The following is a 26,745-nucleotide window of genomic DNA, read 5'->3' on the forward strand; positions in this document are numbered from 1 at the left end:
CTTGTATTTCTTACCCATAACATTTTAGTCGAATGTACCCTATTGTTATATTGATGCCCTTGGCTGCTGTAAAGTGCTCTGTTGACCACATGGCAAGGTTAGTGTTATAAAACAGCTCAAATAAATAATTGTTCTGAATCTCACTTTCCTATCTGTTCCTCTGCCTACTGCTTAAGAACCAGCCCTCTTTAGGATTTTCAAATTCTCGTTCCTTAGAGCGTTAGCAACCTGAGTGGAGCCAGTGGATCAAGCGATTGCCTAAACCCAGAGAACAAGCATTAATGTTAGGAAGCAGACCCTCTTCACCCCCAACCCCAACATATCCTCGGTTGTATTTCTGGCTCTACAGTGTTACCATGCAAGTATTAGGTTCAGCTGGTGCTGCATTTTGGTACAATGAAGTACCTAATTTCACCCACTTATAATTAATTGACTTGCAGTTTCTGCACAAGTTTTTTTTAATTTTATTTATTTCTGAGATACAGCGATTCAAACAGAGGATAAAGTTTCATCTTTCACATGCATGCCCCCTAAGGTTTACAAATCACTAATGGGCTTGTGTGGCCAATAGGGGTACTTCTCCTTGTCGAGCTTGGTCTCTGGGAAGGCTTTGTTCAGGTCCTCAATTGTCATCTGATCAAACGGAATCATGTTTTTGAACTGCTCCAGCTGAGGGGTGAGGAAGAAAACAAGGGCAGTACAATTAATTAGCTGTCCAGATTTACAAAGTAGGGACCAACAGTGCAGAAGAAACAGCAGTTTGTGAACAAGGGGCAGGGAGAGTGACTGGTGCATACCTCTTTTTCATATTGAGAAACACGGGCCTTAGAAGCTTGCACATACTCTGCTGCATTCTTGTTCTGAAAGAGATGTGAGAGAACATTCAGCAAAGCATCACCAGAGAGGCACAAAATAAATCATGTGGGCTTAGCCATCTGAAGACAGGTATGTTACAATTATGTAACCAGGCCTGCAAAGAACTCGTGGCTCAGTTTACTAATATTTGTAAGAATCTATGAGAGAGGGCTGACTTGGCAAACAAAAGCCTTGACAGGTTAGAGGCCCAGTCTACGTCGCTTTAAGTCAGTTTTATGCAGAATGCTCTTTCCTGTATAATAGTCACAAGCAACATTCGAACATATCCACTACTGGATGATGTGCCATGTGTCACAATACAAAAGGGTCCCTATTATTAATCCCTTCCCGCCTAGTTGTCCCGCTGAATTATCTCTTAACTCATTCTTCACTGGCTGACAGCATACTGCCGCTCTCCAAAACATGGAAGTTTTGAGATCATTTCAATGCGTCTGGTGTCATTGTTCTGGAAAGTAATGTGTGCAGATAGTAAACTACTGAAGGTCTCCTGCTGCAAATTTCTGATCCACTTGTTGCTACATTTCTTAATACAATTGTTTTATAAAGGGGTATGTTGGTCCGTGTCGTTTCTCGTGTATTTCTGCAATATTTCAAAATATCCCAGAGAAGAAGCAGGTCAGTGAAGGTATCCGTGCTAAAAGTTGCTTCAAAACAATATTAACAATTTGGGTACATTTCTTTAATAATAGTCACTGCTACAAGGGCTGAATGAGTGCCAGTGCTCAGCGTTTTGTATTTTATTACCTTTTAAATGTTAAGAGACAGCCACATTCTAAGGTAAACTTAAACCCCTTGCTTGCGAGGCTGAGCTAGAATATTCCGTTTGCTTAACTTCTGACAAAAAAAAAAAAAAAAAAAAAAAAAAAAAAAAAAAAGGAGGGCAGCTGTTTGGGTGGGAGGAGACAATCTGGGGTGTCATAAAGGAAAAGGAAATAATAACTTATTTATTCTCCAGCAAACCCATCTTTAAAGACAGACATCATCTCAAGCTCCCTGGGTATATGTGGAATCGGCATGATATCTGGGCGCGTTCTCAAGAAAGAGGACAAATGGGGGTGGTTTAAAAATTTATTTTTATGCTAGTGCAATATACGAGAATAAAGGATTATAATGAGCCGTTGTTGATATAGTTACCTACTGCTCTAACAATCATTCACTGCTGGGCCATGTCAGAACATGAAATGCCTTGTTGTAGTGGGGTGATTCTAGTAATCGTGGAACGGGCCCTCAGCTCCCTCCGAACAATAAAGTCAAATGGTATGCCCCTCTTGCCACTGGATTTCTGAAGTCTGACTTGAGACTGCTACATTTCTAGATCCGAGATCCCGGGGGAGGGGGGGGGGGGGGGGGAGGGCCCTGGTAAAAGTACCAAGAGCTGCGGTGAGGTGGAAAGGGTGAGGTGGAAAGAGCGGGTGAAAGCGGAAGATAATAGGAAACGGAGTGACAGGCGGAATGGGACTGGAAGATAGAAGGACAGGGGGGTTGACAGGGAGGAAAGAGGGATGCTGAACAATGCGGCTGGAAGGAGAGACAGAGGTGCAGCGAGCGAGCAGGTAGAGTGGCAGCAATGACAGACAGTGACGCTGAGAAATCAGACCAGACCTAGAGTGAGGGCGGGGGGAAGGATGAAGAATCACTGGGGAATGAGGAAGAAATGGATAGAGGGCAAGTTAGACAGACTTGGTGAGAAAGGGTGATGCGTGGCCACCGGGCAGCGACAGAGTAACATACGACACTGAGAAGCAAAGAGCTGGAAGAAAGAAAACATTCTAAGACAGAGGGAGACATGCAGAGGGAGCGCCGGGTAGTGGGTGGGAGGAAGGAAAGATACTGAGGCAGAAGCAGGAAGTGAGGGAAGAGAAGAATGGTAAGTCTAAACTAAGGAGCTACGGAAGGGATTTGCAGGAGTGAGACTAAGGCAACAGAAAAGGATGCAGAAAATGACTCCTGGAAGAGAGTGAGAAAAAGAAGGGAAACTGAGGGCGGAAATTGAAGAAGGTGAAAAAGAGAAGAACTAGGAACAAAAAAAATGGGAAGGGTGGAAGATGAGCAAAAGAAATAGGTAGGTGTGCACAAAGGTAGGGAGAATAAGTCCTCATGAGTCGTTCAGTATTGGATCTGGAATCACAACACTGGGTTCATGAAATAACTGCATCTGATATCCCTCGGTGCAGGAATCTTGTATATTTTAACAGTGATATATCCATCTTCTCATACCTACAGGACTGCCCTCAGTTAAAGAGTGGAATTACAAGTTCGCGTGCAGGAATCATTGCAGAAACCCAGACTGCCCCAAGCAACTGCCCAGTCCACCCGGGGCTACCGGGGATTGCCCTGCTGTTCCATGATAACACAGGGACCCGGTAGTACCAATACTGCTGTCACCAGGTACAATGTTAACACTTGGGCTCCTTCTCTTGAGAGGTCTTACTATCCAAAACCGGGTAATCCTACATAACAAAAGTAAGCATGTGTCAGAACCAGGACTACGCAGTGACCCGTTATAAAGTCTGCCAGTTAACCGTTATCCAAATATATGTTAAGAACAAAAAGAAGTCAAGCAAAACTTTTAAAAACTCTTACCGATTCTGCCTCTTGAGCATTGATCTTAGCGGTCTGAGTGTCAATAGGCTCCGGAATTGTCAGTGCACTGAACTGCAAAACGGAGTTTAAAACAGGAGATTAGGCATGATTCAGAAACAACCAGGCTGCAAAAACAAAATAAAACCATCGGGGGGCATAGGCAACGTTTTTCACTAAATATCTAAGCTCTGCACTTCCAATCAGTCTGCTGACGGTGAGACTTCCTTCTCGAGAAAGATATAGGATTCGAAAGGTAAATAAAAAGCATAGAGTTATTGGCTCAGTTGCAGTTTGTTGCAGTATGGCCGGGAGTCTTGGGTGGGTCATGAGGACAGCTATGTACAGTATATTGCTGAATTAGTGGTGGATACACGAGCTACGGAACTAGTTATATTTGTAAGTGTGCATGTTCTTATACGCAGAAAATCAATAAAGAGAATTATTAGAAACCAGAATTAGGAAAAACGAACAGTTTATGTGCCAGATTTGTAATGAGTGACTTGCAGTCTTGCACTCTACTACTAAAGCGTCAATGCATATCAGAGAGTGAAATGTGCTCCCCCCGCTGTGCTTGTACAGAAGTTGCTTGCTGCAAAAATACCAAAGTCGGAGGCAGCGATCTGTCCAACTGTGGCGGCCCAGACTTGTCTGAAGGCTTGTGAGCCAGTGCTTGGACGACTGCAAGTCAAGAGAGAAGGTTGTGTCACTACGTTCAGAGGATCACCAGACAGGTAGAAAACTCCAGAGCTAGGTCACCCATTGCTCTTTCTTGGCATAGACTGGCTCTTCTGTCCCGCCTCCCTCCTGCTTCATCTGATCATTTTGGATATTACTGGAGCCGTACCGAGAAGCCTTAACCTTGATTGCAACGAGGTTCCATAAAAGTCTGCAACTACATTGTGGTAGCCTTTTCTTGGACCATAAGCTGAAATAGAAAACTTGGGATAGGTCACGGACTCTTACAGGTACGAAGATTACTGGGTGCAATTTAAAAAAAGTGGTAAATGCCCATCTCAGTGAGTCCAGACTACATACTGTTGCAGAGAAGTGTCGACATAGGCTCCAATCAGTGCAGTGAAACACTACTGCCCATCATCACTTATAAAAAGGACAAGGATCACTCTCACATTTATCCAGCGCCATCTATTATCACTAATGTACAATGACCAGGTCTCTACTAACAGGTAGAGCATGGGTGGGATTGCCTCAAAGAGGTGTTCTGTAAGGTGGATTTGGATAAGTCTTACAGTTTTTTAACCTAATCCATATTAATGTTGAGAGCGTAGTAGGTTGCCTCTGCTTTGTGGTTCTGGGTCTTAAGGCCCTGTTGCCTAAACCTCTGTCGGCTAGGACAGTGTTTGACCGTGGGCAACTAACCTTGTCACTTTCCAAAAGGTCATGGTGGTTGTCAGATACTTTCTAGTGCAGTGTTTGTGTATCTTCCATTTCTCATCTTGGGTGTACTGTTCCTCAGTTAGTGTATGATTCAAACATGTTACTTATTGATTTAATTTATGTGTTTCCAACTTTTAACAGGTTAATTCCATTCCTGCACTGTTTGGGCTGTTTCTGTTGGGTGTAAAAACCTTAAGTTGTGTCTGATGTTTCCCAAGCAAATGTTGCTTAGATGGGAGGGTCATTATGGGCTATCTCTCTGGTACCGATGTCTCGCTGTCCCCTTGTTTTTCATGCCCTACCCAAATAGTCTGAAGTCCCCTCAGCCTCTAAAACGACTACTATTCCCTGGTTCCTTGCCCCATGAGAGTTCTTGTCCTGAGGCTCCCTAGGACAGATGGGTGAAAGATGACAGACAGAACAGACCGGTAGAGAGATTGACAGATAAGCAGCCATGTATGGGCCTTACGAGGGACGGCTTAAAGGTGTGAGGCATAGCTCTGCTAGCAGCCAATGAGGGCTAACCCTACGGTCTGTGACATGAAAGGTATCTCTACTCTGCTACAACAGGCCAACGATAGCTTTTCTGTCAGCAATGACCAATACCTCAACCAGCTGAACAAGGCATTTATGTGCAAAGGGCGTGGGATAGCTCTGCTGCCACTTACAAATAAGGGACACGTGTGCTGACTGCAAGCAAGGGCTAGTTTTGTTGTCTGTAGCACATGAGAGATAACTTTGCTGTGACCAAAATATCATCTAACTACCAAGGGATTCATCCAGCAAAGATAAGGGGAGGCTCTGCTGTCTGTTGCAAGGCAAGTACTAATTATGGCAAGTGAGGAGGTAGGGGAATTTAGACCTACCGTCTTAGTTTAAAAAGCCAGCCATCAAAAGGATGATTCTTCCCTTAGTGTCAAAGTGGCTGGTCTCTAGATGGGTAATAGTCTTTCCCCCTCTGTCTGCCGAGAAGGACACCAAGGATATGCAGGCCTTGTTGCTCAGTTTCTCTAATCGATACATTTACCTTTAATGCATGGTAAGGCCTTCCTTATCCTCTTGCCAAAGAGCCCAGATGGCAGAGAGAGATCAAAGGATAGACAGCGAGGTTGTGGGGTCTAGTACGGGGGCGGGGGGGTCAGTAGCTACATTTTCTACAGTTTTCACTTGAGGGAGTAAAGGGGCACCACAGTAATAGACACGTCATCACTGGATCGCTAAGGGTCAGACGCAGGACCTCAAGACGCTATGCCTAGGCGGCCCGTTTTCTAGCTCGGACCCCTAAGCTACCGGTGATGGATGTGATAAAGGAGGCAGAGCTCTCCCCATTTCACTTCAGGTTTTCTAAAACGGATGCTATCAACACCACCTGCCAGTCTTCAGTGGCCACCTTCTGTTGCACTTGGATAGAGTCTGATACAATACATTTTGTTGACAAAAATATACTAGTGTTTTATCACACTAATTAAACGATGGCATATTTTAATTTGAACTACACAATGACTTTCCCCCATACATGTAATGCCTTACAAATTCCCTTGTCGTTGTTCTGCAGTAATGATATTTTGTGTAAAGAAGCTTTTCTTATTCTAGAAGTTTTTCATTTCTTCTGTTGGGTAGTTAGCTTAGCTTCCGAATTAGACTTTTGCTGCACTTGGTTTTAGATGGTGCGCCTGTTAGGTAAATATGCCCCGTTGTCTTTAATCACAGCATTTCTGACGGACCAAATGTAATGGTAATATGTTCTAAATTTCTAGGATAGAATCTTAGCAGAGATCACCTCTGGATTTTACCTTTCAAGAGGCTTTCAAGTGTCAGCATTATCAGTAGTAATACTGAGGCACGTGAGTTTCATCAGGTCTCTGTGCCCTTCTCAATCACCAAGTTCTTACTCGAATATTGGTACATGCCTAACAAACTAACGGCAACATGGGCTTTCCTGCCAAGCTCTACCAGTGAATGATGCACTGCTTCAAAAGTGCTCCAGACTTAGCACTCCAAAACATGCTTTTTATAGTGCACAGATAGTTTAACAGACTGGGCAAAGCCAAGGTCAGATGAAATAGCCACAAACTCTGCCCCTCTTGTTCCCCTACTTCCCCCACATATTTGTATGAGAAAGTTACCTTCTTTTCAAACTCGTCCACCATCCCAGCCCGGGCCACTGCTGTCCGATAATAGGCCCAGTCAATTGCTGGGGGTTTCTCTGGCAGAACTGCTAACCTGTCCAATTACAATAAGATATGATTTAGAAAACCCATGAAGTCTAATGCATCACCAGACTCACTCCCATACCATGATCCCTGCATAGATGGTACCCTCAGGCAAACTGACACAAAGCATGTACACAGATCAACACAGTGACAAATCAACATGTGATACAAGTCAAACATGAAATGCAGTGAGAGTAAATGAGTAACAATGCAAAATACTGACTATTATAACGCAACTTTGATGCATCAAAAATCGATTAAGAAAAAACAAAAACTTTATTCTTTAAATGGTGACAGTGTTATTGCTATCCTTCAATGGGGAGGACGGCTCATCTCTTGTGAATATGTAGTGATATGCCAAGTCCCCACACTGCCCTAGACCATAGGCCTTGAATCTGTGGGGCGCTACTCCTGGATGCGGGGAGTCATGTAAAGGGGTCACGCATTCCCCAGCCATACTGTCAGCACAAAAAGGATTTATGTAAAACTGTTCTACTTTTCATAAAATAACCGTCAGGGGGGCTGTTAGTTCTGCTATTGTAAATGCTTCAGCTGAAGTGTCATTCGCGGAGTGTCTTGTGCTATGAAACCAAAGCCGGGCAGACAGATAAACCACTTCCTGCCAGGGTGCCCGTTGCCTGAAAGAAGTGCAAATGTGCTCTATGAGTTAATCTGAAAATGTAAAGGACGCTTGTAAACCAGCACTGGCTTTAACTGATTTATCTTTGTGATAAAGATTTATTCTTTTTGAGTGATAGTGCAGTTAACAACTGAGCTGTAATGCGAGTGCTTTTAATTTAAATTGTATTTACATAGCACTTACTACCCCAAGGAGGTGTTGAAGTGGCAGTTAAGTAAAAAGAAAATGGCATTACACAGTCTGGGTATTGCTAAAAATCTATATTTTGGAAGCAAATTATCATAAAATCTTTATTGCATTTTGTAGCAGTATATTTTATACTGTGTGTAATGCAAGTTTAAAATAATGAGTTTCATATTCACAGAGCTTTCGGTCACAGGTAGTGACCTCGTAGCACAAAAAATACACAAGTCACTATTTTCCACTGCACTACCCAACATTTAATTGTGTGGCTCTCTGGTTACACACAGACCACTGCAGTGCATTTACTAATAGAGGTTTCATAACCTACTATTGTGCATTCCCCAATCAGTAACAACTTTTTGTATGTAATTTTTTTTTAAGCTGTGTGTTATTTTATATGTAGCTACCCGACGGCGAGAGACCTAAAAAAAATGACAGAATATTTTGTTTTTGGCCTCACCTTTGACCCTGCCCCCACTCTCACGACACCACAGTTCCAATTTTTTTTTTTTATGTACTTCAACAGCTGGTTGGCCTGGCTGCCTATTCCCTTGCGGATGGTGAGAGGTTGACAATTTATTTAAAAAGCAGTCACACAGACATGGTGGTCCAATGTCCCCAAGCAGGCCACCATTCTTGTGAGTGCGGCCATTCCCAATCGGGTCGCAAACTTCAACCTACCTCATGAATATTCATGAGGTAGGTCATTTGCGACCTCACTGGGAATCGCAAACAGTGTAAAAAACACCGTTACACACCCCAGTTTGCGATTTCCTAATAGCCATTTGCTAAGATTTGCTATTAGGAAATCGCAAACCCATACCTACATAATCTGGCCCCTAGTCCATTTGTCCAACATTAACAATAGGACACTTTATACCAAGCAAAGGACACTGTCTGCTTAACCACATTGTGTTCCATTTTAGCCTCCTGAGCAGTCCTTTGTTGTTTTTGCTTCCTTAACCAATGCGAATGAGGGCGATGATCCTCTGCCGAAGAAGCTTCATACTCTCTCAATTTTGTTCACTGTTCTGTGGGAGTCACAAGGCGCTGATTTTTTTTATTTTTTCCCAATCACAGCACGCACTCTTGTAAAACAATTGGTAGGTCAGTGTACATGCGCAGTACAACTCCAGCTGGAGACCCACTGGCCCAAAAAAAAAAAAAGACCTCTATACTCCGCTCTGGTTGTCATTTTGCAGGTAAACTCTCTCTAAAGATTCCTGAAATCCAATCTACTGTTGGGTTACTCCATTTCAATTTTTTTTTGTTCCCAAGTGTTCCATCACTACAGAGTCAAAGTAGGAAAAGTGTGACCTCATGGGGGAACAGGAAAGTTAATGGTTCTTTTAGAAGAGCTTCCTCAATACAGCTATCATGGAGCCAAAGCCTATGTACTCGATTCTCAAGGCTTTTCTACCCTTCCTTTTACTGAAGTGGATGTAAATACGGACTGGTTCTATTACACTCAACAAAACATTGGAAAAGCATTCACACCATATGGACCGTGGATCACGGCACGTCACAATCTAGAGGATTTGTTTACATCTCAAAGCCTCTAATCTTTGCAGAGCATCTCAGCTGGCGCAGGCAGGTCATCTACACAGATTTACTGTAAGGTGAACGAGATGAAAGCATTTTTGTATCAGGTCAAAATTTCAAAATCAATCATTTTGCTTCCTGAATACACAAAGACTTTCTCGGAAACAGACGGTTTTCTGGACTGCAAGAGTCACTTAATGTAGTTCATTCTCCTTCCATAACTTATCTTACAACCAGGCCTAAATCAAAGCTTAGACATCTAGTTCCTGGGCAGTTTGAGCAAATAATCAATGGTGCAGATGTGTACACTGTGTAGGAATTTAACACCTTATTCCTTTCTTTTAATTTGTTGTTGTTTATTACTCACATGATTAAGTTTGTTGTACAGATAAACACTAGGGTTGAGAATACAAGTGGTACTAGGTAAGTTTATCCTTTTCCCGGTTTAGCCACTCATAATTCTAATGTATGTCCACATGTCAGTAATGGACAAACGAAATAGGGTGTAGAGTGGGATACTCGTAGGCTTATGCTGAGTGGATCAGTCCCTGTGCAGGCAACATCTTCAACTAAGGACTGCCACTGAGAGGTCATTGATGGCCTTTTTGGGGCTGCTTCAGTGGCAAGAGGATGTACATAGAAGCCTCCTATATTCATTGGGACGGGGTGTAAGGAGAGGGACCTTGCACACCATAATTTCACTCTTGGAGTAGTGCACATATATGTGTATGTATCGTTCCAGGAGCCATGCTTTTACTGGGTAAGGTTACCCTATTTTCAGAACTTAACATCACATTAATGGTTCCTACATCCTTCACCAATGCAGCACTGACCTAGATGCAAGGCTGTCATTTCGGGTTTTCAGACTGATAAACATGGCCTTCTGATTGGGCGGCACCCTCTCAACAAACGCCAACCAGTCAATAGCCTTCACAGCAGCTCTTCGGCCTGCCATCTTTCAGCTCTGAAGGGATGGTGATAGCACCTGAAGAAACAGAAGTAAAACAAAACTATGACACCAAAGAAGAAGAAACAATCGATTGAAAACACTAATTTACAACAATATTGTGGCAGAGGATGGCTCAAAAGCATGGCACAAGCTTAAGCAAAGCCAATAGGTTGCGCCTACACGACACCTGTTGGCTTTGCCAATGTCTTTTGGCCATGTTGTGCAGCAGAGTGAAGTGGAGCGGCATGGCACAGAGTGGCGTATAGCGCACTGGGGTAGAGTGCAGTAGATTGCAGTGGCATAAAGTAAAGTGGTGCAAAGTAGAGTGACGCAGTGGAGCAGAGCGACGCGCAGCAGAGTGGCACAGAGTGCAGTGGCGTAGAGTGGCAATAAATGCAGTGGTGTAAAGTAGTGAGAAGTGGCACAGGGTAAAGTAGAGCAGAATGGACTGGTGTAGACTGGCATATAGTGCACTGGGGTAGGGTACAGGCGAGTAGAGTGGCCCAGAATAGAAAGGGTAACAGTGCAATGGTGTAGAGTGCAGTGGCATAGAGTAGAATGGTGCACAGAAAATGGCGAAGAGTAGTGTGGCGCAGAGTAGAATGGCACAGAGAAGAGTGGCACAGACTAGATGTAGTAACAGTGCACTGGCATAGAGTTGAGTGGTGCAAAGTAGAGTGCTGCAGAGAAGAGTGGAATAGATGATTACAGAATGCAGAAGAACAGAACGGCATGTATTGCATTGGGGTAGGGTGCAGAGTAGATCGGCACAGAGAAGACATAGTAATAGTGCAGTGGTGTACAGTGCAGTGGCATAGACCAGAGTGGTGGAAAGGAAATGAGTGCCATGGAGTAGAGTGGTGCAGAATCGAGTTGAGTACAGTGGTGCAGAGTGCAAAGTAATGTGGTGCAGAGTATAGTGCAGTGGTGCAGTGTATAGTGCAGTGGAGCATAGTGTTGCTGAGTAGTGTGCAGAGGGACAGAGTGCAGTGGCGTAGAGTAGTGCAGAGTTGATTAGAGTGTGGTAGAATGGAGTGGCGTAGAGTGCCCACTGTAAGTAAACAATATATTTTAGAGGAGCATTGTATGCGCTGTATAGGCAGAACAAGAAAACAAACCTGTGCTGCCATATTGTAGGTTTAGAGACAGCAGTGCACTGGACGAGTTGATAAGAAAAGATTTACATCTCAGTTATAAACTGCAGGAGGCTAACCTCTGAAGAGAAAATAGGACACTGTAATACCTCATTTTATCTCCGAAGATCTAAGTATTTTGGAACACGAAAGGGGGGTTGTGTATCTTCAAATCAAGGAGAAATAAAACCATTTTCTTAAATATAAAAGTCTCATTGTGGGTTTTAATTTGATAAAGGCACTTTGACAACCCTTCGGTTTAAGCGACAGACCTGTCACAACACATTCTGAAAAGGTTGTAGTCTTGCATTTAATGTTATCATCACAGTGTCACCTATGTTTTATGGCACTGCGAGGCAAAGCAGAAGGCCGCACAGTGTCATATTAAGAAAATCGTTGCTTACTAGGAATCACAGTGAAGAGCATACTTGGTGCTCTTTCATACACTGAAAAAAAGAAAGGAAAAAAAAAATATTGCTGGAGGAGGAACTTTTTATAAAATGCATATGCTTGTTCGGGAAACCAAACTCACCTGGAGACACTAAGAAAACATCTAAACCCTAAGAAAGTTAAAAAATGCGTTAACTCCTATGCTGCTGAATGCTGGTACACTAGCACAGGTATTACCCGACTTGGTTTTAGAGACACCATCCTAGACAGACGCACAGACCTCTCTTATCAAGACAGTTCTCTATTCTATAGCTTGGCTTACAATACCTCCTGTATTCCGTTCCACGTCATGCTGATCCTCAAGGAAATGTCCTGGCTTCCAATCGAAAAAAGTTAAAATTTCAGATTGGCATCCTTGCTTACAAAGCCATTTAAATAAAATAACCCCATTATCCTATATGACTTCTCAATATATCAGTCAAAGAGGAAAGACAAATCTTGATATACTGCAATAAATTCAAGGCTTCCCACATCTTTTAATTTGCCACTACATCCATCCTGCTGAAACAAACTCATTGCTGAAATTAAATCACTATCCACTTTCCTGTTGTTCAACTCTTCCGCATACATCCAAACAGCTATGCCCCCGATTAAACCATGTATAAACCCAGCTAGTGCTGTTCTTGGCTGTATGGAACCGTTTATCAATAACTAGTGTCCAGGTTATATATTTTCTCACTAAATTCTGGATTTACTCTGGAATGAACCTACTGCACCTGCTTGTACGAGACTGTCAATTAACACCTTGCTGTTGTCTGCTTAAGCTACATGAAACTGTTGAGTAAATATAGCTCAACATCATACTTTCTTTTGGTTTTCCCAATACTGTTCTAAGGAGATTGGAGTTTGCCAACCGTTGGCTGTCCCCGATTGCCTCTTTCACCTTACTCTCCTCAATTCCGACTCCCATTCTGACTTTTGTGGGTACCATTAAAAGTTTCCCCACTTCCTCGGTCTCTTCCAAGATGCCATGCTATCTTCCTATTTTTCCACTATTTCTGCTGTTTGTATCGGCTTCTTGAGCATTACAAACAGAAAATGCTGTAAAAATATAAAAAGAGAACCATACACAAGCATTTTCATGGATGATGGTAACAAAATCCCAAACAATCAAGTGGGCATAGCCATCCCATTTCTATTGCTGGGTCTAGTAGATTAGCTTGTGCGGATCGAGTAGGAGGCAATGGTGCTTAAGGTGTAAGCCATGGTGCTTAAGGCTAAGGCGTAAATTGCATTAAAACTAAGGAATGAGTGTTAAACTCAAGTGATGTCGGAAATTAGAAGGACCGGAATCTAGAACAATGATTGGTTTGGGAGTGTAGGAAACAGTTATTGTGGCAAGGCAAATGTTAACATGGGGTCTAGAGTGAGATGCTCAGGGTCAGAAGATGTGTATTGAAGGACAGACAGACCACTTTCAAAAGAAGCCAAAATGGTATTTAAGGAACTGAAGATGGTTTAGTGGTAGTACAGTCGAGGCCCAAAAAGGCTCTTACATAAAAAAAATCCCTTAAATAGAAAGTCCAATTCATGTGTGACAAGACCATCCTCGTCACCAACCACTTCAAACTGCCAATACACCAAAACCTGGATAGACTAAAAACACATTAACGCCTGCACCTCTCCATAAAGATCAAGTGACCTTCACTTATTTGCAGTATGCAGATCATTTGACCTTCACTTATTTGCCGTATACAGCCTTTGGAATAGCAAAGTACTCAACGTAGCACCTGCTACTATCCCAGTGCATCCCCCCATCTCTGTTACTCTTGCACCCTTTACACTACTCAGTGTTGTGTGCTATACTGGCTGGGCACCCTTCATAATACAATGGTGAACTATATGGCCCCTTTCTCAGTGTTAAAATGTCTTACATGAAAAAATGAGATCATCATTTTATGCATAGTCTTAGTAGAATTCCTAGGAGGAATAACATGTAGGTGATAGCCTTCTACAAGATGGTGTTATCATGGTTCTTATATCTTTTTCAAAATACGCCTCAAATGCTATCCTGCCATCTCTTTTGCGAGTTAGACTCAATGGCTGTGGTCTTGCTGTGACACAATTCCAGGCCATGATTACCTTACGCTATATGCCAATGTACCCCCTACGATGGAGGTCTCGGCATGACCAATCTTTATTTATACTTTATGGCAACCAAAATTCTTGCTGTAAATAATTGGTTCAACAGTGGCTGGTCTGACCCGGTATATCAGGTCAAATTAACCAAGATGGAGTGCCAGGCTTGATGGATATACTTCATGGCGGGGTTTCAACTGCTATACCAGAGGTGATGCGGATGGTACTTTTGGCTTGGGTTGCTGTACTGCGTCATATGGGGTGGAACAAGACACTAACCCAGCAAACACGTTGTGGCACGGTAAGTGGCGGAGGGAGGTGGCTTCACTGGATGGATTCGGTATATGGGATGCTATTTGCATCACCCAGTTGGGAGACTATGGGCTGGTACTCAAAAAATGTATTCCTTCTAAGAACTCCACGACATTGATATCCAAATTCCACAAACACACCACGTTCTGGCCACTCACATATCACGGTCCTTTCGGAGTTTAGTACTCGTGAGGCAAAGGTAATGCTAAGCACACCTGGGAAGGGTGGGGTGGGTGGGAGGAGGTCTCCCAGATCTACTGCACACTTACAATAAACACCCCAGACACAATGCATCATCTCAGACTTAGATGAGAGAAATGGCTGGGTCCACTGGAGGATGATGATTGGAGAGGTGCACTAATAGCACTCAGGACTATCACAATATCCCCCAGACTTAGATGAATACAAATATACTACCTGTACTGACCCCGGATGGTTGTTTAGGAGTGGTCTTTTTGCGCGCCCAGTGTGCCATCACTGCTGTTATGAACCCGCAGATTTCTTTCACATTGTCTGGTTCTGCCCAGTCATACAGCACACTACTGGGAAGCAGGGACTATGGAATTGTCCACGGTCCTGGGCTGGGAGGACTGGCTGGTACTCAAGTGGATTGCACATTGCTGGGGACCCCAAGTATGTAACTCAGTGGTGCTGTGGGGTGGACTGGTGTGCCATACGAAAAAAACAGTATACAAGGCACGAGGATGTCCAGCAAAATATGGAACAAGTGGTGGGGGTAGGGTACTTGGTTTCGTGTCAGTCTGATTACACAATGTTGCTTAACTGGAGGTCTGTTGGGTATGCCCTGCGTAAAGTCGTAAGAAATGTTGCATAGTCATTCCAGTCAAATGGTAGGAATGCGAAAATAATGCAATACTGTTTCTATGGTTTTTTTTTTTAAACAAACAATAAAATTGTTTATGAGAAAAATAGGTGAGTATGGTGCAGAATAAAATTAGGTCATGAAGGAATAAGGGGCTGGGGGATAACGGGCTGCACAGTGGGTAATTATGAATGGGAGCTAGGAGCAGAACAAGGGTAGGTGCAAGAGCTGAATCAGTAAGGGAGGAAAGAACTAGGGACCAGGAAAACAAGGTTGCATGGAGGGTAAAGGGGTGAGGTGACCTAAGAGAATAAAGCAAAGGAGGAATAAAACAAGGGAAGTTAAGGGAAGGGAAAATGCAAGTAGAAAGCAAAGCAGAGAGATTAAAAGGATGGGTAGGAGGAAAGAAAGAAAAACAGCTAGAACATTCGGCTCATGGGAAAGGAGAATGCAGCACAACAAAGTTAACAAAGAGGACCGGGGGCGGGGAAGGAATCATATGAATGCAGACTGTCCTAGAAACAATTCAGGTTTTAAGGTTAAATATACATTTGGTTGATGCCATTGTATACGAGATAAGTTTGGAGGTGGAGAGCCGAACATTTTTGAGGGTGCAGGAGGAAATATTGTTTAATTCCAGCAATGAAGGCATTGTCAAAGTCCTTTTGAACTACTCTGCTAAAAATACATTGAGTATCTCCCTAGTTCCACAGCAAATCATGTAATCTTATCTGCACTCTCTCTGGTAAGTCCCCTGTACCACTGACTTTCTGTGCTCCACCATATTCCACATGGCTTACATTCCTACTAGCCCAAACAACTATCCCACATATACAAGTGAAAAAGTTTGTTTAATTCAATTCCAGCAAGCCCAGATCCATTATGGCTTGCCTACTCCCCCCCCCCCCCACCCAACTCTACCTCCTATCAGTCTTTCAACATTTTGGGGGGGTTGAGCTTCAACTCCCCTCATGTATGTCCCAAGGCTGGATCACTTTAACTATCAGCTAACTCAAGACAGCAGAGGGGCACATACCTCTGTATATGGTGAAAATCGACCACTCTGAACACCTCAATACATAATAACAGGTCCTTAGTACTCTTACATCAACATGTAACATGGCAAAATCATTTTGCGAGCTTACTGGCTCTGTCCAACCCCATGCAATGACAATACTGTACAATTAATTTGAGTCGCCCCATGAATAACTATAATAGACGTGAGCCTTCCCATTGACAACTTTGCCTACTACATCTCTAAAATCACTCTTTTCAGAACACCCAACACATTCTTCACTGTCCCCCACTGCTCACATACACAGCTCCTCTCCCTCTAACCAGCTTGCATTTCCTTCCATCCTTCACAGTGTGCATACTCACATTTGAGTCTACTAACTACTTATGTTTTTTAATCGACCCCTTCAGTCTTCAAAGGATCAAGCCCATAATTCTTAAAGCCCTTTATTGCCTCTCAAGGCTCTGGGGCCTATCTGCAAGGATGTTATACTAACATAATTATTCCAAAGTTTAAGAATGTATAGCTTACTCTTGCCTCTACCGACCTTCCTTTCTATAAATTACAATGCCTACTGTTTTACTAGCTCACCTACGTTACCTCACAATATACGCCAAGGATGTACTCTAGCAGCCATGCTGGGAGGGGCCAATTCAGAACTTTATTAATATAGGTGATGAAGCAGAGGCTCATATTTAGGAGGGCTGTGACAAGGAAGATGTAATATAAGTGCGGGCGCGTGAAGGGAGCTCGAGCGTTACTCGAATTCCGAACGCGCTCGCGAACGGAAAAAAAGACGGTTGAAAAAAAGACGAAGCTGTGGGCACCGCACCGCTTGTGTAGGTCGAATAAACTACACTTTGTGAAGAAAGCTTCTGTGTTAATGTGGGTTATTTACCACATTCTTTTGGCGACGAAGGTGGGATTACGAAGTTATCGACCTACCGAGCGACGTTTTTCAGGCAGGCTGATGTCTGACGAATGCCTTTCAGGAACAACGCCCTCTTTCAGGAGAAAGAGGCGTGGCGTTTTGTAAAGAGCTGCTTAAAGGGGAGTGTTTTAAAGGTGAAGTTACTCCTGGAAAGAGCTGCTGTGGATTTATTAAAGGGGAGTGTTTTAAAGGTGAAGGCACTCCTGGAACTACGAGTGGCTGCTGGTGATTTTAAAGGAAAAGTGACCAGTTACCAGCAAGAAGTTTAGGGGGAAGCCACCCTAGAAATTGGTAGTTTTTCCTGCTGGTTTCCTTAAATTTAAGGAAGAAGTCATCTTTAAAACTGTTATTGTTGGCGGTGAGAATTTCCGTGTATTTTTTGTTATGTGACTTGATTTTAGCGGTGGATTGTTGGAGTCATCGACGTGGATAAGTGTCTTACGCTTCACAGTATTGCAAAGATCTCGTCTGGGCTCTTTTTTGTTTTTTTGTTTTTGTGAGCAATGGAGCACGTCTCAATTACTGCACCACCTTGTTTTCTTACACATCCAGGTACGCCAACAATCCAGTGGGAGGACTGGATAGACATGTTTGACAACTATTTGTTGGCGTTGGACAGTGAAGAATTTTCTCCTGCACGTAAAAAAGCGATTTTATTGAACTGTATAGGGTCAGAGGCGCAAAGGTTGTTCAAATTTATGCCAATGGCTACAGACAATGGGGCACGTATTCCAGATGAGTTTAGGGAGGCTAGATTAAGATTGAGCAATAGGTTTGCTAAAGAAACCAATGTGGTTTTGTCAAGATACAAGTTTTATACACAACCACAGAGAGTGGGAGAGTCTATTGAAGAATTTGTATCCAGATTAAGGGAGTTGTCAGTTAAATGTCATTTTGGGGAGATGTGCGACGAGATGATTAGGGATCAATTAATGGTTCAATGTAAGAGCAGAAAGATTCAAGAAAGGTTGTGGGCTGCTAAGAATCCTTCTTTAAAAGATGCTGTTGACATGGCAAAAGTTGTGGAAGAGTCTGAACTTTGCATGAAGGAGATGGGAAGATATGGCAATGGGGGTAGGGAGCAACAAGTCTTCCAGGAGATTGTGGGAGATGTGGGAAACAAAAGTAACAGTGTGGCTTTGGTAGAGAAGAAAACACAAGATGTTCTGAAAACCCAGAAAATGTATGCGAATAAGAAGAAATGTAACAGATGTGGCAGTAGTTTACACAGTAGTGATTTTAAGGGGTGTTTTGCAGTGGGGAAGGAATGTAGAAAGTGTGGGCGTAAAGGTCATTATGCGCGTGTGTGCGTTGAGTGGTCAAAGTCAAAAGAATGTGTTAAGAAAAGAGAAGTGTGTTTTCTTGACCAAAGAGATTGAATATTTGGGACACACCATTTCGGGTGAAGGAGTGAAACCGAAGAAAGATTTGTTGGTGGCAATCAAACTCGCTCCGTCACCAAAGAACAAGGATGAGTTGAGGTCCTTTATGGGTCTCATTGAATATTACGCCAAATTTGTTCCCAATTTTGCTGACAAAACGGAGGGGTTGAGAATATTGTTGCGCAAAGGTTGTAATTTTGTGTGGTCAAAAGTGCAGCAAGTGGCGGTGTGTGAGGAGAGAGATGAGGTGGTGGACCGCATTCTTAGCCTAGGCGAGGTTGATAAAGGTTACTGCGGTAAGAGAGAAAGGAGGCCCAAAGCATGGTTCACTTGGAAAGGTGAGGGTTGAGCTGATGGTGGATACTGGATCAAAATACACAATAGTTCCCAAAGATATCTTCATGAAGAACTGGCCTCAGATTGTATTGAAGCCTAAAGACATATGTCCTGGGGGATACCAAGGGGAGGAAATTGAGATCTTGGGTTTCTTTTCGACTGCCATAGGCTTCAAATCAAGAGAAACCTTCAGCAAAGTGTATGTGGCTGAGTCTGGGCCACCAATTTTGGGTCGGATGCATCAATATGACTTGAATATAATTGTGAATCCCAGAGGTAAGGAACTAATCTTGGTAGTGGATGATGGAGATGTCAATGCGATTCTGGAGGAAGTGGGGGAGGTGTTTCGAGAGGAGTTGGGAGAATTAAAGGGTTATGTTCATAAGATTCGTATGAAACAAGGTACCGTTGCTGTGAAACACAAAGTGAGGAAAGTACCTATTGTTGTTAGGGAAGAGGTGAGCAAGATGTTGAAAGATATGTTGAAGGACGGAGTCATTGAACCGGTTGAATCTCCAGAATGGACTTCGCCAGTGGTCATTACGAGGAAATCTAATGGGCAATTGAGATTTTGTGTGGACCTACGCAGTGTCAATCAAAACATTGTGACAGACAACTTTCCTCTACCGAACATCAATGAACTCATTATGTTGCTAAATGGAGGAGTTTTTTTTTCAAAATTAGACCTCAAAAGCGCCTATCATCAGATACGACTACACCACAATTCACGTGATGTTACAGCATTTATCACCATGGATGGTACTTTCCGTTTTGTCAGAATGCCCTTTGGATTATCTTCAGCTGCAAGTGTTTTTCAGCGTATGATGACAAATGTTTTTGAGGGTTTCACTAATGTATTATTTTTTCAGGATGACATTTTAATTTTTGCGTCAACTATTGAGGAACATAACCTAATTTTGAGGAAGGTATTAAAGAAACTTTTGGAGGTGGGTTTAACGTTAAGAAAAGAGAAGTGTGTTTTCTTGACCAAAGAGATTGAATATTTGGGACACACCATTTCGGGTGAAGGAGTGAAACCAAAGAAAGATTTGTTGGTGGCAATCAAACTCGCTCCGTCACCAAAGAACAAGGATGAGTTGAGGTCCTTTATGGGTCTCACTGAATATTACGCCAAATTTGTTCCCAATTTTGCTGACAAAACGGAGGGGTTGAGAATATTGCTGCGCAAAGGTTGTAATTTTGTGTGGTCAAAAGTGCAGCAAGAATGTTTCGACAACATTAAGCAAGAGGTGTGTACTGCAAAGATTTTAGTACCCTTTGAGACTTCTTCTCCCACTATACTGACTGTCGATGCTAGTGTGTCTGATATAGGTGCAGTTCTGTCTCAAGTTCACTGCGGTGAAGAGAGGACGGTAGCTTTTGCTTCACGCTCTCTCACTGAGAGTGAGAGGAACTACTCTGTGATTGAGCAGGAGGCTTTAGCAGCTGCATGGGCTGTAGACTATTTTAGAACATTTTTGTGGGGTGTTTTTTTTAAGTTAAGAACTGATCACAAACCTTTGGTCAAGGTTTTATCAGCTGGTGGTGCAGGTAAGGGTGCTGCGAGATTGGCCAGATTGGCAGCTCGATTGCAGGAGTATGTATACAACGTGGAATACATTCAGGGTTGGAGGAACATACAAGCTGACGCTCTCTCACGCATGGCTGTGGATTGGAAGTTGGTTGATGGGGAGGCACAATTCTTGAAGGGAGAAGAAGGAGCGGTAGCGTTGGTGGAGGAATTGTTACAACATGGTGTGGCAGCTTTCTCTAAAGAAGAATGGTTGCAAGGATTGAGGGATGACTCGGTAATGCAGTGCGTGAGTAAAATGATTGTTGAGGGAGAAAGAAGAGAGAGTGCTGTGGCAGTATCTGTAAGGCCCTACATCAAGGTTCTAGATGAGTTGTCGTTGGGGGATGGAGGTGTAATAATGAGGGGTGACAGATTTGTACCTCCGGAAAAGTTACGGAGGAAAATCATACATTTGGCACATGAAGGGCATTTGGGACAAACACTGACTCAAAGAAGGGTTAAGGAAAACTTTTGGTGGCCAGGGGTCGATTTGCAAACTGCTCAATGGGTGGAAGAGTGTGTTCAGTGTAAGGAAAGTGAAAAAAGGTTAAAGCTGGGGAAAAGAACTTGGAAGGGACATATTGAGGATCCAGGGGAAGCATGGCACACTATTTGTATGGATTTTGTTGGCCCATTGCCTGGTTTGGGCCACAAAAAAAAATTTGCTTTAGTCCTGGTGGATGTGTTTTCTAAGTGGTTGGAGGTTGAGTTTATGAGGGAAGTGTCGACAAGAAGTACTATTTCAGTATTAAAGGGTTTTTTTCAAAGAGAAGGGTGTCCCCATACACTCATTACTGACAATGGTACACAGTTAATCTCCTTGGAGATGAAAGAGTTTCTGTTAACCCATGGTATCACCCATAAACGTACTGCACTCTACAATCCGCAAGCCAATGGCATTGTGGAACGCATGAATCGTATGGTCAAGGGTACAATTCAGTTGGCTGTGCGAGGAAACCAAAGTGTTAGTTCTGTTGTGCAAGAGGCGATATGGGCTCATCGCACCACGCAGCTAAGAGATAAGGGTAGAACACCATTTGAGTTCAAGATAGGGCATAAGGCCAGATCAAAGTTAGTGCCTGGTTGGTTGGAGGGTGATCGAATCAAACCAGGAAGTCAAAGGGAGACGTCACTGACAGGAGGTTACTCTGGTATACAAGTTGGTGATTGGGTGAAAGTCAAGGATGGACGAGTGGGCGCAGGTTGGACAAAGTTTCGCGGTCCTTTTGAGGTTAAACACGTAGGAAATTTCAGTGTTGTTTTGGCGAATGGAACTATATGGAACAAAAGGAGGGTGGCCTTATATGAGCGAAGGGGTGGAAGTGCAGGAAATATTATCGTTACTAATGGAGATGGAGGTTGCAGTGGGTTTATGTTATCTGGGGGAGGTGGTGAGAAAGCGGATTCACCGGATGCTGACACTTCACATGAGGATGAGAATAGCATGGAGGGTTTGGAGGGACAAACTAGTGTGGAGAATGAAGAAAGTAAGACAGAATATAGGAAGGGAAGTGGTAGAGTGAGAAGACCTCCTGCGTATCTGAATGACTACGTGAGAGATGGCGAGAAATTGAATTGAAGACTTTTGATTTTGTTTATATTGCCTGAAATGTATTCCTCTCTTGAGTTACAGTTAATTTTTATGTTTAAAAAAAAAAAAATTGTAATCTTGCTTGAAATGTATTTCTCTTAGCTTTAGTCGAGCTATTGGTTAATTCTTTTTATGTTCTTGTTTAATTTGAACAGTTTATGATTTTTTGAATATGTGGTTAATATTGTTGTGTTCTTGTTAAAAAAAAATTATGATGACGAAGGGGGATGTGTAATATAAGTGCGGGCGCGTGAAGGGAGCTCGAGCGTTACTCGAGTTCCGAACGCGCTCGCGAACGGAAAAAAAGACGGTTGAAAAAAAGACGAAGCTGTGGGCACCGCACCGCTTGTGTAGGTCAAATAAACTACACTTTGTGAAGAAAGCTTCTGTGTTAATGTGGGTTATTTACCACAGAAGACTATGACTCGGAGTAATGAGGCTTACCTGTAAGTAATACAGGCAAATCACCCCACCCCCATCACCTGTGATGCTTCAAATCCTTGATCTCCCTTAGTAACACTGAAGTTATGTGATCATCAGTTACATGGTGCACTTCTGTCATTTATTTGTATGACCTTGTAGTGCTTCTGAAGTGTGGCCAACCTCTTCAGAGGTTCTGCAACTTTTTTCTTAACTAACCACTTTCATGGGAGTCTGGCATTATTTTGTTTGATCGATGAAGAGTGGTGCACTGAATGCAGTGTTGACTGATGATTGGTATCAATTCAGTGGGGTGTGCTACTGAACTCAAGCAGCTGCTTGGGTTTTTCATAATCACAGTAGCAAGTTGGTTTCATTCACTAAGCATCAGAAAAATCCACATAATTTTAGACAACCAAATCACCCTAATTATGAGCTAAGTAAATTACTGAAAAAAACAAAATTGTCATACCGTGACCGTATTAAATGTTCCACTGGGACAAAATAATTACTTTTCCTACCTGAGCCTCCAAATGTAAAGGCACTACTCTCTTTCCACACCACGTTCACTGGGTGTCCACAGAATATAAGACACTGTAAAATTCCTTATACTTTATTTAGGCAACTACCAGTATAGCCATGTCGTACCACTCTTAGGGCCACATGTAGGAAAGTCCGAGATTGCGACTCGGAAATTGCGAGTCAGTCCGACTCGCAATTTCGGATGCAGAACGGTGTCTCAGACACCGTCTGTGACTTGCTATGGGGTCGCAAAGACCACCTCATCAATATTCATGAGGAGGGTCGCATTTTGCGACCCCATAGCGAGTCCCTGCACTCACAGGGATGGTGGCCTGCTGTAGTCAGCAGACCTCCATGTCTGTGACTGCTTTTTAAATAAAGCAGTCTTTTTTTCATTTTGCAGCCCGTTTTCCTTAAAGGAAAACGAGTTGCAAAATGAAAAAAATTCCGAAACCATTTGGTTTCGTTTTTTTCAGAGTAGGCAGTGGTCCACAGGACCACTGCCTGCTCTGAAAAAATATTTTTGTCGACATTCACAAAGGGGAAGGGGTCCCATGGGGACCCCTTCCCTTTTGCGAATGAGTTACCACCAGTGTGACACTGGTGGTAACTGCGAGTTGGTTTGCGACCGCATTCGCGGTCACAAAGCAACTCTGAATTGCGATGCGAGTCGCAAATAGGAACGGAACACCCCTTCCTATTTGCGAGTCGCATTCCCAAATTGCAAGTCGGTACCGACTCGCAATTTGGGAATGAGCATCGTGTGAGGCCGTTTGCATGGCGCAAACCGCGATTTTCGCAGTTTGCGACATGCAAACGGCTTGCTACATCTGGCCCTTAAAATATATTCTGCTTTTTATCTTAAACATCATTACAGTCAAACGCCATCTCTCGCAACAATCCCAGTAGCTATGTAATACAGTGCATGCTTGTAATCTTCCTGCCTCTTTTTCCAACAGACATGTTTCGCCTCATGTAACTGCCCTTATGAACTGCAAAATATCTGTGCCCCAGCAACTGCTATCTTTCTAGAAGGAACTTAACTCATTTCATAAATGTGATTAAGCTGCAAAGAAAATTGATGTAACTTTTGTCGTAGCAAGGTGAGACCAAGGTCTGCGAAAGCCCACATTGGTGGCAAGTTAGATTACAGCAATGCCTGACTGGCTGAAACACTGACAGCCAACCAGAAGGGTTGCCACCTTTAGGAGAAAACACACATAATGGCCATCTGTTCACATTTTAGGATTCTGCAATGACTTACACACAATACATTTTAACATGGCTTTTCTGTCTTTGTTTACTGTGGTTATCAGTCAGGAATCATTAAAAAGACACAGTTTATAGTGCTTTGCTTTCCTCTTATATGTGATGTTCAATGTATGAACTGGTAAATGAAACAAGCATTAGCAAAGCAAATATAAGGAAAACAAAGGTGAAACCTATGTAACTGGATTCTAAAATATTAGAAAAATGTTATAATAATGTTTGTTTTAAATTTGATAAACCGTTAATGGTGCATCAACTTTAAAACAAACATTATTAGAATTTTTTTTATAATATTTGTAATCCAGTTAGATAAAACGAAGAAACAAAGCTGAAACTTATTCGCATGCGGCGAAGAAAAAAAAAAAAAGAAGAAGATGGCAGTGAAGAAAGAAGATCGGCAGAAAGAAAGCAGAAGACGGCATGCAGTGAAGAAGAAGAAAGAAGTCCGCAGTGAAGAAAGAAGACGGCATGCGGTGAAGAATAAGAAAAGTCAGCAGTGAAGAAAGAAGTCAGCGATGAAGAAGGAGAAAGAAGACGGCATGCAGTGAAGAAGAAGAAAGAAGTCCGCAGTGAAGAAAGAAGACGGCATGCAGTGAAGAATAAGAAAAGTCAGCAGTGAAAAAAAGAAGTCAGCGATGAAGAAGGAGAAAGAAGACGGCATGCAGTGAAGAAGAAGAAAGAAGTCCGCAGTGAAGAAAGAAGACGGCACAGGGCGAAAAAGAAGAAAGAAGTCCGCAGTGAAGAAAGAAGACGGCACAGGGCGAAAAAGAAAGAAGGCATCAGCGAAGAAAGAAGACGGCATACAGCGAAGAAAGAAGTACCATCAGTGTCTTAGCCAGAGGAAGGGCACTGACCAGTGTCAAATAGAGTGTGACCAGAAAGAGTACTTGGTCCAGAGGCAACCTGACAGAACGAACAGCAAAGAAGACAAAAGGAAGTGAAGCAGGGCGATGTGTAGACGACGTGCTGGCCAATCACAAGCACGTAAATCAGAGTGACGTTGGATAGAGTCAATGGTTGGAAAAGGGCTGGTTCTAAACCCCTTTTAAGGTGAGTTTTTTTTAAATTAACAATAGATTTCACAAGCAGCGGGCACGCGCAGTCGAAACCTAAAAATTACTAGCTTTAAGTGATTTTCCTAATATTTGTACTAACTAGAACATTACAATATCCTAATAAAAATAAAAAAATAAAAGAAGGTGGTCAAGTGGAAACCCTACCAACGAAAACAAGCTACAGTTATAGGAAAGGGCAGCTATAGCTTTACAAATTCTTGCAAGGAGATCTAGGTTACCGCTTTGGGGGAAAAATGCGCTCGCTCAAAAAACTAAAAACCTTAATTTTACTCATAAAGACTACCATGGAAAAAAATGACGTTATGTCCTAATAACTTTTTACATATAGCCCAAGGTCTCCGAGATCTAAACACTGCCTGTGCGTACTAGAATGGGTTACTAGTAGAGGGTAAGAATTTAAAGGACAAATTGCCCTCCAGGAATATGCCAAAAGCACTGCTGTTTTAAAAAGCACATGATCATTAGCGCTTTACAAATTCGATGACTGATTGACTTGTGTACAGTGTTTCTGTAACAATATCTTCTACTATAAAAAAAAGTTACAGCAAACCCAAGTCAATGAGGGCCAAGGTATTTGTTTGACTTTTAAGCAGAAATACAATATTTCGGATAAAAAGTTGGAAATCTTCTTACCGCTTAACTTTAAACATACTGTATTCCTTAATGCCTCTTACTGAAAAATCAGAGTTACTGGCTGTGCCACTGCTTGTTAGTTTTTCAACTCGGACAATTGAGCAAACGTACACGAAACAAACGCGGTCTATCATCATCATATCAAATATAGAGTAACAGAGAAGATGACCCAATAGTCCTCTTCTTCTCCATAATCCCTCTAATACAGATGCCCTGCTATTCCACATCACCTTGTAGCCCTGACTTTTTTATTCCTTGCCTAGCCCCCTTCCCTTCTTCCAAGTTCTTGTCTAGCTGTTTCGTTATATCTCCCTCATTTCTTGCTTCATTCACTCTTTGCATTGCTCCTCCATCTCGTATCACCATGATCTCATTATTAACAAAGATTCCTATTCCTTGAATGATATCCACCCTGCTGTCTGTTGCACTTACCGGTGCTCCTTGCAATGGCGACCGGAACTCAAGAGAGGTCACCGCTGCTTCAACACGAAAGGACGGAGAACCCACCAATCAGACAGCGCGAAGTTGTCTACACCAGAAGTCAGTACAAGCCCGAACCATCATGGCTGACACAAAGCCTTTCTTACCGGAACTTCCCATGAGCACCTCAAAATACATGTCTACTAATAATTGAAAGAGGACATAAACACGTGGTAGCCATGTTGAAGTGGGAAATCATTTAACCACCACAGGACGCATTTAACACCGTTGTTTTGGCGAGGTCGATATAACTATCGTCTAGGCGTGTGAGCCTGCAAAACAAAGTATAGCTATTTACTTTTACATTTCCAGAAACAAATGCACTGCTGTGATTCTAGC

General features: G+C 42.8%; 1 protein-coding gene across 1 annotated transcript; it reads right to left on the reverse strand.

Annotated features, from left to right (window-relative positions):
• Positions 1-440: 440 nt before the first annotated feature.
• Positions 441-26,512, reverse strand: ATP5PD (ATP synthase peripheral stalk subunit d). The gene is made up of 6 exons (XM_069200109.1): positions 26,359-26,512; positions 10,266-10,417; positions 6,981-7,077; positions 3,460-3,531; positions 798-860; positions 441-669 (listed from the first exon to the last, which is right to left on the reverse strand). Exons 2-6 carry the CDS (start codon positions 10,385-10,387, stop codon positions 538-540), a joined length of 486 nt encoding a protein of 161 aa, XP_069056210.1. The 5' UTR covers positions 10,388-10,417; positions 26,359-26,512; the 3' UTR covers positions 441-537.
• Between the last annotated feature and the right edge of the window lie 233 nt (positions 26,513-26,745).

Source organism: Pleurodeles waltl, chromosome 7, assembly GCF_031143425.1.
Source record: "Pleurodeles waltl isolate 20211129_DDA chromosome 7, aPleWal1.hap1.20221129, whole genome shotgun sequence".
Lineage (NCBI taxonomy): Eukaryota > Metazoa > Chordata > Amphibia > Caudata > Salamandridae > Pleurodeles > Pleurodeles waltl.

Coding starts and splice junctions, on each gene's coding strand:
- ATP5PD (XM_069200109.1), bottom strand. CDS start 10,387: ATGGCAGGCCGAAGAGCTGCTGTGAAGGCTATTGACTGGTTGGCGTTT. Junction 3,532..6,980: donor TGGACGAGTTTGAAAAGAAG/GTAACTTTCTCA, acceptor TCCGTTTTGCAG/TTCAGTGCACTGACAATTCC. Junction 861..3,459: donor ATGCTCAAGAGGCAGAATCG/GTAAGAGTTTTT, acceptor CATCTCTTTCAG/AACAAGAATGCAGCAGAGTA.